A 16500-nucleotide genomic window follows, 5' to 3' on the forward strand; every position below is an offset into this window, starting at 1 on the left:
TTTATGTCGTCTATAATTTTCAGCGGTGCTGGCAAGACGACCTTTCTTACAGCGTTAGCCGGGAAATGCGCATTACCGTCCACAGGGGTTGTTACATTAAGAGGCAGAAATATCAAAGAAATAAAAGGGATTGCCGAAATGGTTCCTCAAGCAGAAGCGTTTATAAGCAAATTGACTGTTATGGAACATTTGGTTTTCATGGTTAGTACCTACACAATAGCAGTTACAATATTAACATTTTGATAAACTTTATAAACTAGGTCGTGAAATAACACAATAGAATTTATGAGGCTTTAAACTTCTGTAACATGGATTTGTTTAAAGATAGTAGATCTTAGAGCATTGGGTTGAATGATCTAAGTGGTATATACAATAAAGATGCGTCATCCTTATCGTTAACCTTTTGTAAGTCTCAATCCTGGGCACGCGGTTCGTTAAGGAGTGTGTTTAAGTCATAGGTGGCTACGCTAGCCTAATGGAGATTGATAATTTCACACGTTTTCCAGGTGTAAAAAAAAAAAAAAAAAAAAGGTGTTGTTAACCTTTGACGTTCAGGTTTCACCACTATGTTCTTCTTCTCAACCCAATGGTTGAATGATCTAAGTGATAGATACAATGAAGATGCGTCATTCTTACCGTCAGCCTTTTATAAGTCTCAATCCTGGGCACGCAGTTCGTTAAGGAGTGTGTTTTGATCATAGTTGGCAACGCTGGCGTACTGAGGATTAATGACTTCACGCGTTTTCCAAGGGTTAACATCTGACTTTCACGTTTCACCACTACGTTTTTCTTCACCGTTAGCGAGAATAACTGATTTTTTTTTCAATACTTAATCTACTAATATACGTCATCAACCCAATGCCATAGACTAGCAAAATTATTAAATGTAACATTAGATGTACGGCGCTATTCACAAAGTGAATTCATTCAAAGAACAATGAAACAGATCGATCCTATCCGATATTTCGTTTAGAGCGATACCACACAATGCGTTGTGTCGAAGTTGCAACTCCTGAAATGATTCAGAATAGAATTGCGGCAATTTAACGCATTGCGTTGATCACGAATGCACAATAGTTGTTGAGAGACTTCGTATTTTTGACGTTTGTGAGTTTTATTAGTGTGTTTATAGGTTAGTAATACGAAGTTTTTGTTTCTTATTAGTGAATATATCTAATTTTTGGCATTGTATTTATTAAAAAGAGGAAAGACGTTAGTTATAAACATGCACCATCGTTTACAGTCAGACAAATAACTATCTTAAAATCATAAAAATACTATTTTTTACAATACAAAGCACTCACCGTCAATTTATTTGTTACTATTAAGCAGCTAGAATGATTTCAGATTTCGCTAAATCCACTTAAGAAATTTAAAATTCCATCCACAAAAAACACTTCAAATAATAACGAAAAAAATTATCCTGCCATACGTCGTTGGGTCCTAAGTATTCGGGCCAAACCAACAATTTGATCATATTCACTTTTCTGTGGGAAATGCTTCGTTTTATAATGAAATGAAGCATTACATACGACAGTTCGTCTGCTCTTAAATTGCGCGTTAAAATGTCGGAGCTATGAGATATTGCGCAGATTGGTCAACTGAAGACATCGCACATCATATCGCGCAACGCTATAAATTGCGGCAATATATTGCCAGAATTTGTGCATTGTGAATCCACCTTAAACGGCGTTATGTCGCCACAACGCATTGCTCGTGTAGCCCTTGATGCGTTGAAATCATGGTGTTACGACGACGAGACGCATCCGGCAGCGCCCGTGTAACATCGCTCTTAGGGTGCGCAATGTGCGCGTCAGCGGACATTCCGTCAAGAGATTAGTCCTCTCACACGGCACCGCGCGCAATGGCTAGCGAAGATGCCCTACGTACTTTCCAGGAACACACAAGCCTAATATGAAGTAATTATAATATAGAAATTTAAGTAATAATAATAATATGTTTCAGACAGAAATGAAAGTGGGTAGCAGCATGAAAGCACTAAACAATGTAATACTAAACTCACTAATTAAAGATTTAAAATTAAATACTTTAGTGAACACAACCATTGCCGGTTTGTCTGGAGGTGAGAAACGGTTACTATCTTTGGCTGGGTCGGTAAGTAAATTTAACGAGTACATATTTGCAGTCTTTATGGTAAATTGTGTCACAAACCCGATGATTAATAGCCAGAACGTTTTTAATTGGTGTTCTGCCGTTGAGGCATACAATCATACAATGTTTTTTTATCACACTTGACAGAAAGTTAGAAAAAGGAAAATTATGCTTAAAAATGTTGTAGTTAATTATACTCTGTTTACAATATCTCAACTATTTCAGAAAAATCTTGTGATAAAGATAATTTTTTTAAGTATGCAAGCAAGCAACTTTTTATTTTGAACATGTGTATGAATGAAACGAAAACAAAAAATTAAAGGGGTGCCATGGTAAATAAAAAGAAGCTTGTATTTCTTTTAGTTTTAATAAATAACATCAGATAGCCCATTGCTTTTTGGGGTCATGACACAAACATGGCAGTTTGTCCGCGCTCCTAGCGGTAATTTTCTTGCCACTCTAAGGCAGTATGAAAACAATACCGCCTGATTTGGCTGCGCGTTATGCTATTTATGCTACTATTTACGAGCAAGTGTGATAAAAAAGCGTTAATTTTATATAATGGGTTACATTTTGCCAAAACAAATACTTTCATGGTATTCTATGGAATCTAATTCATAAAAAATGCCATGTGGATTCCGATCGACAACTACTTCCAACAAACTGGAGTTTGTGACATCCGTGAATTTATTAAAATAAAAAATATCAAAAGACTTGTTACTTGGGCCTTTTCAAGGCGATAGTGAATAGTCATTATTTAGGTGTGCGAGTCCCGTGGTCACTTTCCATCAGGGCAAATGCACACTTATTTTTTTATATGAGAAAATATAATTTAATTTTAGAAATGGACCATTTTCAGCTGCTATCAAGTCCACAAATCCTTATCTGCGATGAGCCAACGACAGGACTAGACAGTTACAATGCTTCTCTAGTAATACAAGTCTTAAAGAAAATATCTGGAAAGATCGTCATTTGTTCTATACATCAACCTTCGTCGGATCTATTTAATGAATTCTGTTCCATAATGCTTATGGCTGAAGGAAGATTGTTATTTCATGGAAGTCAGAAAGAATGTTCGGAGTTGTTTAAAAGGTTATAAATATAATAATATATATAATAATATATAATATAAATAGGATCGATGAGATCAGAAATGTGTCGATTCTCCATCGAAGCAGTCTTTTTACTTTTTTTTTCTAGTATTATCTAAGTTTATGTACATCCCGTTATCGAAATTGCCATTTTTTTTAAATTTTTTGGTTTTAAATATTATTTAACATTTTTGCGTTTTTTATAGCTTGAATCTCCACTGCCCGAAAAGTTACAATCCAGCAGAATTTTACATAAAAACCATAATGTCTAATCCTACTATGCAAATTCAAGCGTATAAGGTTTCTAAAATTCGAGACCAGTCCATCGACGATGAAACTATCTCCGAAGCGATTAATGTGCAAGCAGAAAGTAACATGTAAGTAGACAGATATTTTTATGAAATGACTTTGATGACGTTGAAGTATTGTATAATAATCTACAAGATTTTTATCTTTATTGTGTGCGTCAGATAATACATCGACAAAGGTGACGGTCATTCGAGTATATTATGAATATTGAAATGAATAATGCCACTGAAATGACTTTTAAACTAAAACAACCGAATACTCGTATTCGTGACTACTAATAACTGTATAACTTGGGCCTTTTTAAGGCGAGAGTGAGTAGGCATTATATAGGTGAGCATGCTCTCTTCTTCTCTCTCATCTTTGATGTTATCGTCACTTTTCATCAAGTGTGAAGAAGGTCAAATGCGTAGCATTTTAATGCTGGTGATTGCTTACTACATGAAGACAAAAGTAGTATAGGACGGGCTGCGGCAAGATGGACGGAACGACCTGAGAAAGATGACCGGCAGCGCCTGGATGCGGGTGGCACAGGACCGCGAGAGTGGCTTGCTTAAGGGCTTACGTTTAACAGTAGATTGAATTTTAATGATTTTGTTATTTTTAGTACCCAGAGAAATTGGTTTGTCCAAGTGTACCTCTTACTCTGGAGATCATCGTTGGTAACATCGAGAGATATTAGGAGTCATATTGTTCAACTAATTGTTTGTGTGGTATGTATTAATTTATATTTATGGCATATCTACAGAATACAAACTGTATTTTCTTTTTCTTTTCTTCTATTGCAGGAAGCATATCACACTTTATGCAATGACGCGGCATTGCAGAATACGATATACGATTTTGAACTAAGCATCCGCCCATCTTTATATTTACGTCAAATAAATTTGTATGTTTATGTAAGAAGATTAGTAACAACGTATATAATAAATAATAATGACGCTGTGTGCTCATAACCCCGTACACTGGACACACACGTAGACAACCACAAATTACACATAAACTCTCGAGAGACATAAATGTAGGCCCGTAGAAATATTTCTTCCCGGCCCGGGAAACGAACCCGAGACCTCTGCGTGGCAGACCAACCGTTCGCCCACAGAAGCAGTTATTGATTATTTATTTTATTTATTCTGTATGTAAATTGGTGATTTATTCACGAAACACTTCAAACGAGGCGTGAAGAGTGGTCAAAGTCCAAGGCAAAGAATCATTTATTCCGTAGGTAAAATAAAGTTACTTGAAAACGTCACATTTGATCTACTACTTGTTCACTACGCTCAGGGCTGGGCAAAATACATGCTACGTTTTAATTGAAATACTAATTACAAAATACTTCCTTATATGTATTTAAAATACGAAATACCAAATGCTTTCTTGAGGTGTATTTGAAATACAAAATACTTTCATGGGGTGTATTTAAAATACAAAATACAAATTACAAATACAAATTACAAAATACATTATTAATATACCTGTCGCCTTAGAATAATAACGCATAGAAACCTAGCCCGCACACGCTAAGTGAGGCAAGTTAGAGGGTTCCAAACGCGTCCCAGGAGCGCGCGGGCTGTTAGTGCTCAAGGTCATATTGCACCGCGAACAGCTCCAAAATTTTTTGCTAAAAATGACGAAATGTGCGGTAAATGGGTGTAAAAATACAACAGACAAACAAAATAGACACTAACATCGCATTCCACAAGTAAGTAATGCGTTTCAACTCATATTTTTATGTAAATATTCACTAAAACAGAAAAATAATTTCGCGGCAACAAGATACGACAGTGTTGCAAAGTAACAAATTTTTTTTCTCCCCATTTTGCTATTCTGTATCAAAATAATTATATTACGTAAATTTTAGTGGTGCCTGTAATTTAGATTTATTTGCGCATCTTGAACTAATATTTACTTTAATAAACATTAAATGTTTTCGTTAACTCCTGTAAGTGATTGGGACACTTAATTATTTTATAATACTTTTAACGGCTCTGCGTTCATGCTTTATTGAATAATTATTTATTTTAATTTTATTTGAATTGGAGCACATATTGCAACAAATTTACAGTACTTATATATTTGTTTCTACTATAGTGTTGGCACCACCAGTACAACTTTGATAGCTTATTATATGTCTTTCTTTTCGTAACTCAAGCGAAATATTTTATATTAAAATATTTTATTTTCTTAAAAGGGGAGCATTCTTAAGCGATTTTTTAATCTATTTTAACAGTTATTTTCTTTAATGTTTGCTTATGGCATTTTCGGTTTTAGGTTTCGAATATGGCACTTATTTCTAAATCCAAGATGCGGGCGCGATTTTTCGAATAATGGCAAGTTGGGTATCGTTTTCGAGATGTTTGGGAATGTTCAATACAAATATGGCACTCATTTCTAAATCCAAGATGGCAAACACGACAGTTCAAACAAAAGCAATATTCGTAATGAGCACCCCCAAATACCTCGAAAATGATACCCACATAGCATTTTTTTGAAAAAATCGTGCCCGCCATCTTGGATTTAGAAATGAGTGCCACATTCGTAATGAGCACCCCCAAGTACCTCGAAAATGATACCCATATTGCATTTATTTGAAAAATCGTGCCCGCCATCTTGGATGTAGAAATGAGTGCCATATTCGTCATGAGCATCCCCAAGTACCTCGAAAATGATACCCATATTGCATTTATTTCAAAACTCGTGTCCGCCATCTTGGATTTAGAAATGAGTGCCATATTCGTAATGAGCATCCCCAAATACCTCGAAAAGGATACCCATATAGCATATTTTGAAAAATCGTGTCCGCCAACTTGGATTTACAAATAAGTGCTATATTCGTTTTTCATCGACAAAACCGAGCACATCTGTAGGCACCTGATCGACAATGTCGGGCAAATCTGTAGGCACCTTTAACTTAATGATGAGTTAAGCAAGATACAATTTCCCCACTTTTGAGGGAAATGTTATTCCATGGCATCATTATTTGTATATTTGTGTGCGTGCCGACGAGCGTAGTTACAAGTTGCTTACGCCTACATGAATTTGGTTTTTGCCTCACTTGTGACAGTTCGTTTGATATGAAACTATCATTCTATGCGTTATTATTCTAAGCCTGTCGCAACATGTGGAAACCAATAATTTCCTTCAAAATTTTTTCCTCTTACAATACATACATACATATCTTTAAAAAGAAGTTTTGTTTATTAGAAAAAAACTGTTAAACCAATCAATACAGCCATACTACAGGGCACGTAGTACGTACAATTATTATTAAATGTATGTAAATGCCGTTCAAACACAAATTAGAAAGATGGTTCACTAAATTCACAAATTCACAATGTCGTTATAACCCTTATACTACTCTTTTTTTTTGGCTTCTGTTCCACTAAGGACAATTCTGCTAGAGTCCGGGTTGAAAAACTACTCTAACCTTAGAGGTTATAACCCTTAGAGGATGGAAAAAAAATAATGGAAAGGAGTTGCCCTATCTACGGAATAAACGTACCTACCTAAACCAAAATTGTTCCACACAAATAGCGGATTGATGTCCACTTGCACTAAACCTAGTTACGTCTTAAACCAATAATTGCAATGCAAAAGACACTCTTAATACATTGTGTTAAGAGTGTCTTATCAATTTAAGCATTGGTTTAAGACATACTTAAGTTTAGTGCAAGTGGACATTAGTGTTGTACCATAATCATGGCTAAGTCAATATAGACATGCAAATGTATGGCTTGAATGTTGAAACTGATTTTTCTGTTTGTAATAATTACATTCTTGCTTTGATTATAATCAAAGCAAGAAGTAATTTTTGAAATAAATAAAATTACTTCTATAATAGTAGTAAAGTAATATTATCGATAATCATAAAATCACACATAATATTAATAATACGTTATTTGCTTAAAGCATGGTATAACAGAAGATGTGACAAGAGACAGTGCCAGTACTAACATGTTTCGCATATTAAACAACCATATTTTAAAGTACGACGACAACAAAAATGTCACTCACGTCATGTCACAATGTTACAAATTAAATTTGCCAAGAATGGTTAAAATGAAGATGAAATTTTTCATCTTATTTCCTGTCAAATAATTTATTTACCTATGTCATAAAAATATTTTCATTGAAGCACTTACTTCGTTTTAAACAAACATGAGTCTAATAATTTAATCTCGAGGTGTTTACATGTTGGCCGCTGTCAATTTCGGTTTAAGGAACTGAGAGTGCCTACTAATGAGTCTTTTTAATCAAAATTAAATATAAAGTTATTTAACTATAAATGTAACGATGGAATTGCATTATTATGTAATATATTACATGCATGTAACTATAGGTACATACAAAGTTCTATTAAAATTTGCCTATTCAAAATGAGGCGGACAAACGAAAATGGTACTTGATCCTATGTTTATATTCGGCAGTCCTATAATTTCCAACCATTATTGCTTTCTTTTTTGATTTGTAGGTAACCTTCAAAAATAATAACAATAATGAAATAATAAAATCCTCGTAGTCAATTCTTTTAATAACAGAATATCGATAATATGTATGCTTACAAGAACAACACTATCTCAAAATAATCGTTATCAATAATCATCAAAATATATTAACAAACAGGCAATCTGTAGTAACCAAAGCCAAATTCGGCAAGATTTATAAATAAACTACTTAAATGAGTCGAATTACATGGAGATATTTGGGTTATTGTATGCTTAATAGACAGCAAATTTGACAACCGGAAACGGTTATCAAAGGGTACTACAAAAATGGCAAAATGAGGACAATTAGCATTTAAGATGACGTTACGTATCTCCGATTCCCGTGTTTGACATAAATCAATGTAATGCTATCTCGTTTGGCTTACGACGGCACGCAGTAGTTAAACAAAGATTTATTGTCTTTGTTTATGTTTTCAACGTCTAAATGCATCATATACATATAACGTCTGATATAGATATGTCAATATAACATGTCCTTTGGTTTCCATAGTCAAGTTATAACCATGCAGTGTTGCCTATATTTTCCATCCTCTAAGGCCTACACACACACACATACACACACACACGTCACCATTGAGTTCAATATCATATAAATCTATGCACGGCTGTACATTGAAAAAAAAAGTATTATGTTGAAATGTATTTTACAACGAAAGTATTTGAAATACAAATTACAAAATACATTACGGCCAGGTATTAGAAATACCAATTACAAAATATATTTTAGGAAGTAATTGAAATACAAATACAAAATACGTATTTGTATTTTAAATACGTATTTCAATTACAAGTAATTCAAATACTGCCCAGCCCTGACTACGCTGACTTCCTAGAAGAACGAGCAAGAGGGATTGCTCTTATCAAATAAACTTAAATGCTATGGAATATACACTTTGAATCAAATTTGTGTGGAATAGAGCCATGTCGTCTTTCTATAAGTACATCTTTATGTAACGACGACGTAGTCTTAAATTTTGTAATATTACTTTTCAATCAAAATATTTTTAATGTAGTTTTTATACTTAGGAAATGATAATCTTAATATATGCTCCGGAATCTTATTGTAAAAACGTATACAGTTCCCCATAAAAGAGTCGTTTACCTTGGTTGAATGAAATCATGGTACTATGAGTTTGGACTTAGCTCTAAGGTTAATATTATGGATATCTTCTTTCTTATTCAGATTATGTATATTTTTACGAGCATATAAAATATTTGAGTAAATGTACTGTGATGCCACAGTGATGATATCAGTCTCCTTAAACTTCTCTGAGAGAAACCCGAGAAGTGGAAGTGGGTAAGACGGTGGTAGTGTCAACATTGCACTAGGTTCCTTCACGTTTGGGTTTCCTTTTCCATTTAACATTAGATCACGTTTATACCACGTAAGTATAAAAAAAAACGATAAAGTTTCGCTTGCTCTGCTCATCGCCGTATGCTTAGTTCAAAATTGTAGTATTCTGCAATACTGCTTTATTCAATAACGGGCGCTTTCAAATTAGATGTTTGTAAAATCGCGGCAGTCGCGCCTCTACTAATTTTCATACAATATCAAGTAAATCGTGGAGCAATTGTGACGCTGCAGCTGCGCTTCTAAATAATAATATTAATAATTATTAATGAAATAACGGATAACTCACGTATTTAAGTCGAAGGTTGCCTTCGAGTCATCGCCGCGGAATCTCATGATTAAGGACCACGAATTGGTTCGAAATATGTCGAGCAAAAATTCGACTTAAATACGTGAGTTATCCGTTATTTTTAGTAATATGTCTAAGTCTCACGGTGGTTTTCTGGTTTAAATATTAATTAAATATTTATTAATTAAATAGGGTATGAAAATTTGTAATGGCACGGCTGCAGCGCTATAGTGACGCCACTGCAGCGCTTATACAAGCATCTAATTTGAAGGCAGCGATATATTGTCTTAAAAAAATAAGTTTCTTGAGCATGTTACAGACTTTGGTGAAATTTTTCTTTTCTTATCCAGGCAATCTCGTCAATAATAATAGGAACATGTTACGTAGGAATAACAGGGACAACTCAACGTGGGATCCAAGACCTTAGAGGTCTCATCTGGCTCATTTGTAGCGAAGTTTGCTTCAATCTCTCCTATAATGCCTTGTATATTTTTGAGAGTGATCTCACGCTGTTTCGGAGGGAGGTTGGCATTTATCGAACTTCAGCGTATTTTGTTGCTCGGTTCTTGGGTATGGTGAGTAAATGTATAACACCTTTAGCTTACTGACTGTCTTATAACTTACCTGTCTTGTAGATAACGTTTTTCACCTCACTAGCTCGGAAAGGCTTTCTGTCTCTTTAAAAATCTGTCCGCAAAAGCGTTTTTTGCACGCTAGCGTGGAAAACTGTGGTGCACCTGTGGTGGTTTTCTTTCGAAATAATAATAATAACACGTTCGACTACGCGATTTGTCGTACATTATTTATGTAATATAAATTCGTTGGTATATTTTATTCTTATTGTTGTTGACATTAAATTGACAACGATATCAATTTTTATATTAAAATGAATGAATGAAATATGAATGATATATTCTTTATTACACATAAAATTACAGTTAAAATACAATAAAGTAACTTAGGTATAAAGATAGTAAGATAATGTGCAACAGGCGGCCTTATTGCTGTGTAACAATTTCTTTCAGGCAACCTTAAGATAGAAATTTGGGATTTGCAAATGGGGTGCAACCATAGAATATTATAGTACACTACACAATAATTATTAATAAACTCATATACGTAGATAGAAATATCCATACAAATATTATTAATACATAACAATACAATAATATTAAATGCTTATACTTTAAAAGGAAAAAGAAAAATGAAATAATAAGTATAGAAAATAAATGAAAGGAGAGTGGAGAAAAAGACAAAACTTAGGAGTTGAGGAAGTGATCCTTGACACGTCGTTTGAAGGAATCAAGAGAAGGGGAACCTTGAATCGATTCAGGGAGAGAATTCCACAGTCTGATCGCAGAAACGGTAAAAGAGTTGGAATAAAAATTAGAGGTATGGGAGGGCTATGATATGATGATACGATGAGGATATGTTTATTAAGAGAGTATCAGAGAAGCGAAGGGGACGGTAGAGTATAGAAGAGTGGAAAGTAAAGCGATCTTTAAGATAAAAAGGCATAAAGGGACAGAATAGAATTGAGTAAAGAAGGGAAAGAATATGAAGATCTCTACCCTGGGGGATCGGTAGCTATTTAAGTTGTGCACGAAACTGGGAGACGTGGTCAAATTTACGAAGTCCAAAAATGAACCTCACACACATATTTTGGAGCCGTTCCAATTTATTGAGCAGATTGACTGACAAATCCGGGTAGCAAACATCGGCGTAGTCCAGTATCGGATGGAGAATGCTCTGGGCCAAAGTAATTTTAGTTTTAGTGGGCAAAAAGTTTTTAGCCTTCTCAAGGAAAAATGCGCAGCAAACGCCTTCCTTCTAACCTCAGCAACGTGCGGCTTCCAAGTCAGACATTTATCTGAAATTAACCCCAAATTCCTAACTGTGTCCACAAAAGGAATTCGGACACCATCAAAAACCACATGGGGTAAGGAGTTTAGGTCTATACGAGAAGTGAACCAAGTGCTACCTATAATAATGGATTGTGTTTTGGACGGGTTAACTTTTAGGCCAAAGGAGTGACTCCATTGACGGATGGACTCGAGGTCCACATTGGTAGCATAAATAGCACTTGGTAAGTCTTGAAGAGACGACTGGGTGTAAATTTGGAGGTCATCAGCATATAGAAGATAGGAAGCAGTGAGAAAGTGTGTAATAGAATTAATAAACAAAGAAAATAAGAGAGAAGAAAGGACACCACCCTGCGGAATTCCGGGAGAGATTTCGCACCACGTAGAGAGAGAATTCTCATTACCTACACACTGCCGACGTCCATAGAAGTAGCTTCGAAACCAATCAATAACTGCTGGAGATATGTTAAGAGAACGCAATACTTCCAATAATAAGTCAAAGTCAACTCCATTGAAGGCATTACTAAAGTCAAGGAGTGTCAGCACAGTCAATTATTGATTTTCCATACCCAAACGGATGTCATCAGTGATTTTCGTGAGTGCAGTAGTCGTACCAATGCGGAAACCGGACTGGAGAGGATTGAAAAGGTTGTTCCTGTTTAGGAAATTAGTCAACTGATGGTGAACAAGCTTTTCTAGGACTTTTGACAGGAAAGGAAGGATTGAAATCCGACGGTAGTCTGTAGGGATGCTGGAATTGTTTTTTTTTGGTAGCGGGATGACATAAGCGTCTTTCCAGGCAGAGGGAAATACACAGGTAGAGACAGATTTATTAAGGATTTTGGTAATGACGGGAATGAGGAGATCGAGAAGAGGAATGATCGTATTACGACTAATGCAATCACTACCTACATCATTGGAGGCGATAGCTACTGAAACTGATATGTTATACTGTTTTTCTTTCATCTACGATTTTTCTTGCTATAGTGAGGTGAAAACTTGTGTGTTTCGGTCGGCAACAAAGTTATTTTGCGTCTCGTGTCTTGAAACCCTCGCTACGCTCAAGATTCTATTTTTGAACCACTTCGCTTGCTCAGCTTTCGATACAAGCACTCGCGTCAAACAACAACTTTACAGCTTTGCATAACAAATAACTATTATTAGCTTGAAATTAGTTGTAATTCGCACGCACAATAAGGCGACATCTGCCAAATTTAATAAAAACTTACCAGAAGAAAGGTTTAAAGATTCTACGAACGAAATACGTCGAAAACTTTTTATGCTTATATAGGAGTAACAAAATTTCATATATACGTAATTTGATTCATGTACTATTGATTTTTAGCCGAGTTCAAAAAAAGGAGGTTCGTAATTCTACTGTGTTTTTATTATGTGTAAACACTTTCCCGTAAAATTGTTAACTTTTTAGTTTCAATTTGTAACATATAAACAAAGTTTAAAGTCGGTTACTTATCGGTCGATCGGAAAATTATTAATTTTTATTGTAGCTTGCATACACTCGCTTACACAGTTTTATTTAACAACGATAAATAAAACGAGATGACAATAGTAGCTGCGATTATTTGTCGTCATATTTTTATCCTGACGTTTTATACAAGTCTGACTACTGTCTCGACAGTCAGTCGTTGTAAAGTCAAAAAAGTCGCAAACAACAATTAATAGTGTTGTTCAAATAAAATTTCATTTAAAAATGTACAAGCCACGATACTTTAAACTACACGACTATCTAGCACCATAAGTTTGTATTTCGGCGGTCACTTTTAACAAATTCAAAATTATTAAAATTTTTCCTAACAAAATTTATTGTTTCCGTTAAATATAATTATACAAGGAAGTACGAGTATATGGCCGTTTATATACTATAGATTATGCGAATACAATTTTTTACGTCAGTCACAGCCCTATAACAGAATACCGGACACATTTTCCAGTAAGATTAATTTTAATTAGAATGTTTCCCGTTCCCAAAATAATTTGTTTAATTGTTGTAGATACCGCGATGCGTAATATGGCCGGTGACTTTCGTGGCCATAGCGACGATAGCGGTGGAGTTGCCCAATCACATTATCACAGCGATGGAATTTGTAGTTGCCTTAATAGTTGCTGCTATTGCTGCCTCTGGTTATGGTAAGAAACTTAGTCACTTTATGATGTATTTCAGATCTCTAAGGTAATATTATGGAATCAATGAACATATACGATATTTTTCTCTTCAGTTTTCTTAACGTTTAATGACGTGACCTTAGCAAAGCGATGCTTTTCGGATGTGTTATTGATTTGACGTCAAGTAACGCTTGCTAAAAATTCCTCCGATTTCACTGGTCATGAACCAGCGTCTGTTGTCACACCGGGGCCACAGCTCGTACCAACTGAGTCAATGAGCAAGGCAGCAGATCATACGAATTTCTCTGTGTTTGTTGGAGATCTTTGTATGGGAATTAAACAACTTTTTTCCTTCAGCGCCACCAGTGAGAAATAAATTGTGTTAAAAATTGGTCTGCTTATTGAGATGGCTTCAAGTTCAAACTGCACCGTGTGCAAAAATGCATATTTATAGAGATAAAAAATTCTTCCAGGTCTTGGTATGGGAGCTCTTTTTGTATCGTCAGGAGTAATTAGTGACGTCATGCCAAGCGCTGATCTCCCACTCTTCCTCATGTCCGGAGCCTTCTTGAGGATATCTTCTCTCCCTTTTTGGCTTTACCCTTTGAAATATGTTTCGCATTTCTACTACGGGATGGACGCGTTGAGCAATATTTATTGGAGGCAGATTGATCATATTGGTAATACATTGATAATTATTATTTTTGTGCCGTAACAAAAGAAAGCGCTAACGTAAATGCCAACTCGATGCAAAATGTGGGAGCTGGTGGGGGTCGTCGGGGAGACGCTAGCACGTTCGAACTTATTACCTTACTACCAAAAGTGTTAGCTACAATCATACAATGTGTATGCTTCTATAACAAGATTCCGGTTGATATACAAAATTTGCCTTTCACGAGGTTTAAAACTATAGTGAAACAAAAACTTTATACTAAAGGTTATTATACAACTTCTGCGTACTTGGATGACAAAAATCCGTGGTAGTAACCCGTTTAGCTCAAGGAGGTAGTCTCGATCTCTGATGTTTCAAATAAAAAAATTTAAGTAAATGTTATTTACAAAGAGCAACCCCTAGAGTTTCTTACTTATTCCTCTCAGGGGAATCTGCCTTCCGAATGAGCGGTAGAGTTTAACCATTGTGACGATTTCAAGTGTAATAACGCTTACCTATGAAATAAAGATTACTTTGAATTTTGAATTTTGAATATTTGAATACAAAATATATCAAAAACTTAAAAATTTATTTTAGGTAATTTTGTTATATTTTGTAAAAAGTCACAGAACAAAAGTTATTGTTCATGGTCTATAGGCAGGTTGAGTTTATTTCTCATTTATCCTTCTCAAAATACTAACTTACGACATGTACCTATAGTTTCAAACGTAATATCTACTTATATAAGTCAATTACATATAAGTCCAGAAGTATTTTGTAATCCAAGTTTCGAAACTATTCGAGTTTAACGGAAGTGGACGATTGTATTATTAACCTATTTAATTTTAATGCAATTAAAAAAATCACTTTAACAGTTCAGAAATAAGGTTTATATTCGGTTAAGAATACGCAGTGACATTCTTTTTACTATTGGATATTTTTCTTGACGACATTGTGTATCGGTATCAGAACATCGTAGCTGTATTTCAACCAATCAGTTGAAAGTTTGTCGTGATCGTTTAGTTCATATTTTAGTGACATTTTACCAGAATAAAGATTTACATAAATACATTTATACTTACGCCTCTGGATTCCCATCTATGTGTAGGTTTATAACAAATTGTCATCGACCATAATGACATGTATGTACCGATCTAAACCCGTGGTCGTCATTAATTTGTTATATTAATAATTAAGGAAGTATGTCGTGTTACAAATTTAAAAAAAAATCTTACCTATCATGGCTGTAATGGGGAGTAAAACACCCGAGCGTTTTAGTTGCGGCATTTTAGTCAAGTTAGCCACCATGCAATCGTACTATTTACGAGCAAGTGGGATGAAAAACATTTTTCTTTGCTACTCCGTCGGCATTAGTACCGGTCCATCGTTTAAATAATTCATAGAAAACACACGTCAGACGTCAGTTGTCGGATTAGGATTAACCAGTTCTTTTCGATTCAGTGGATAATTTAACTTTGATTAGGTACTATATAATTTAATTGATTACATAATTATGTTCTATGTTTACAGATTGCCCCTCAAACTCAACTACGAAGTGCATAACTGATGGCGTATCAGTGTTAATTGAGAATGGCTACTCCGACAACTATGTCCTCCAAGATTCGTTAGGACTTCTGTTTGTGACTTTACTTTGGAGCCTTATTGCTTATTACGGACTAAAGAGAGAAGAAAAAATCGGATATGCTTATTAATTTGATTTATTTTTATTTAATATTTAGGTAAATAAATAGAGTAAGGAACATTTAAAATTTTTGTATCAGTCATTGGTACCTAGTCAAACGTCAATCGTAAATATTCCATTTTACTTAGTACCTTAATGAAAAGTCGGCTAAATTTTAAAACCTGTAACTCCGTTTTTGAACTAAATCCCTTTTTTTGCTCTACAAGCGTAATATCGGGTAATTAAAACTTAAAATAAACCATTTTTACTAATTATAATCTTAGATTATCATAGAATTATTATAAGTAATTCTGTTTTTGTTCCTCAAAAGTTCACGTTATTGGAGGTACTGGGTTTACGAATTTAGTCGACGCAGTATCTTTCACAAAATGTATCTAGGATATAAAAAAATTGCGAAATAAGTTGATTAAAAACTCACGTATAAACTTATGCTATTTCTAATAAAAAAAATAAAGTTATATAACCTATATCTACATAAATTTCTTAAATTCAAATTTCATTACGTA

The 16500-nt window shown here is 34.6% G+C and overlaps 1 protein-coding gene across 1 annotated transcript in view; it reads left to right on the forward strand.

Annotated features, from left to right (window-relative positions):
- LOC113230029 (protein brown-like) overlaps positions 1 to 16092 on the forward strand; it is an 18943-nt gene extending 2851 nt beyond the window's left edge. The window contains exons 4-12 of the mRNA XM_026463758.1: positions 24 to 201; positions 1966 to 2115; positions 2972 to 3204; positions 3410 to 3580; positions 4117 to 4222; positions 10005 to 10229; positions 13529 to 13664; positions 14114 to 14320; positions 15823 to 16092. Of these exons, the coding sequence (XP_026319543.1) occupies positions 24 to 201; positions 1966 to 2115; positions 2972 to 3204; positions 3410 to 3580; positions 4117 to 4222; positions 10005 to 10229; positions 13529 to 13664; positions 14114 to 14320; positions 15823 to 16004 (1588 nt within the window). The 3' untranslated portion in view covers positions 16005 to 16092. The remainder of the gene's footprint in view (positions 1 to 23; positions 202 to 1965; positions 2116 to 2971; positions 3205 to 3409; positions 3581 to 4116; positions 4223 to 10004; positions 10230 to 13528; positions 13665 to 14113; positions 14321 to 15822) is intronic.
- Positions 16093 to 16500: the final 408 nt, after the last annotated feature.

This window comes from Hyposmocoma kahamanoa, unplaced genomic scaffold (genome assembly GCF_003589595.1).
Source record: "Hyposmocoma kahamanoa isolate Upper Pololo Valley unplaced genomic scaffold, ASM358959v1 63, whole genome shotgun sequence".
NCBI lineage: Eukaryota > Metazoa > Arthropoda > Insecta > Lepidoptera > Cosmopterigidae > Hyposmocoma > Hyposmocoma kahamanoa.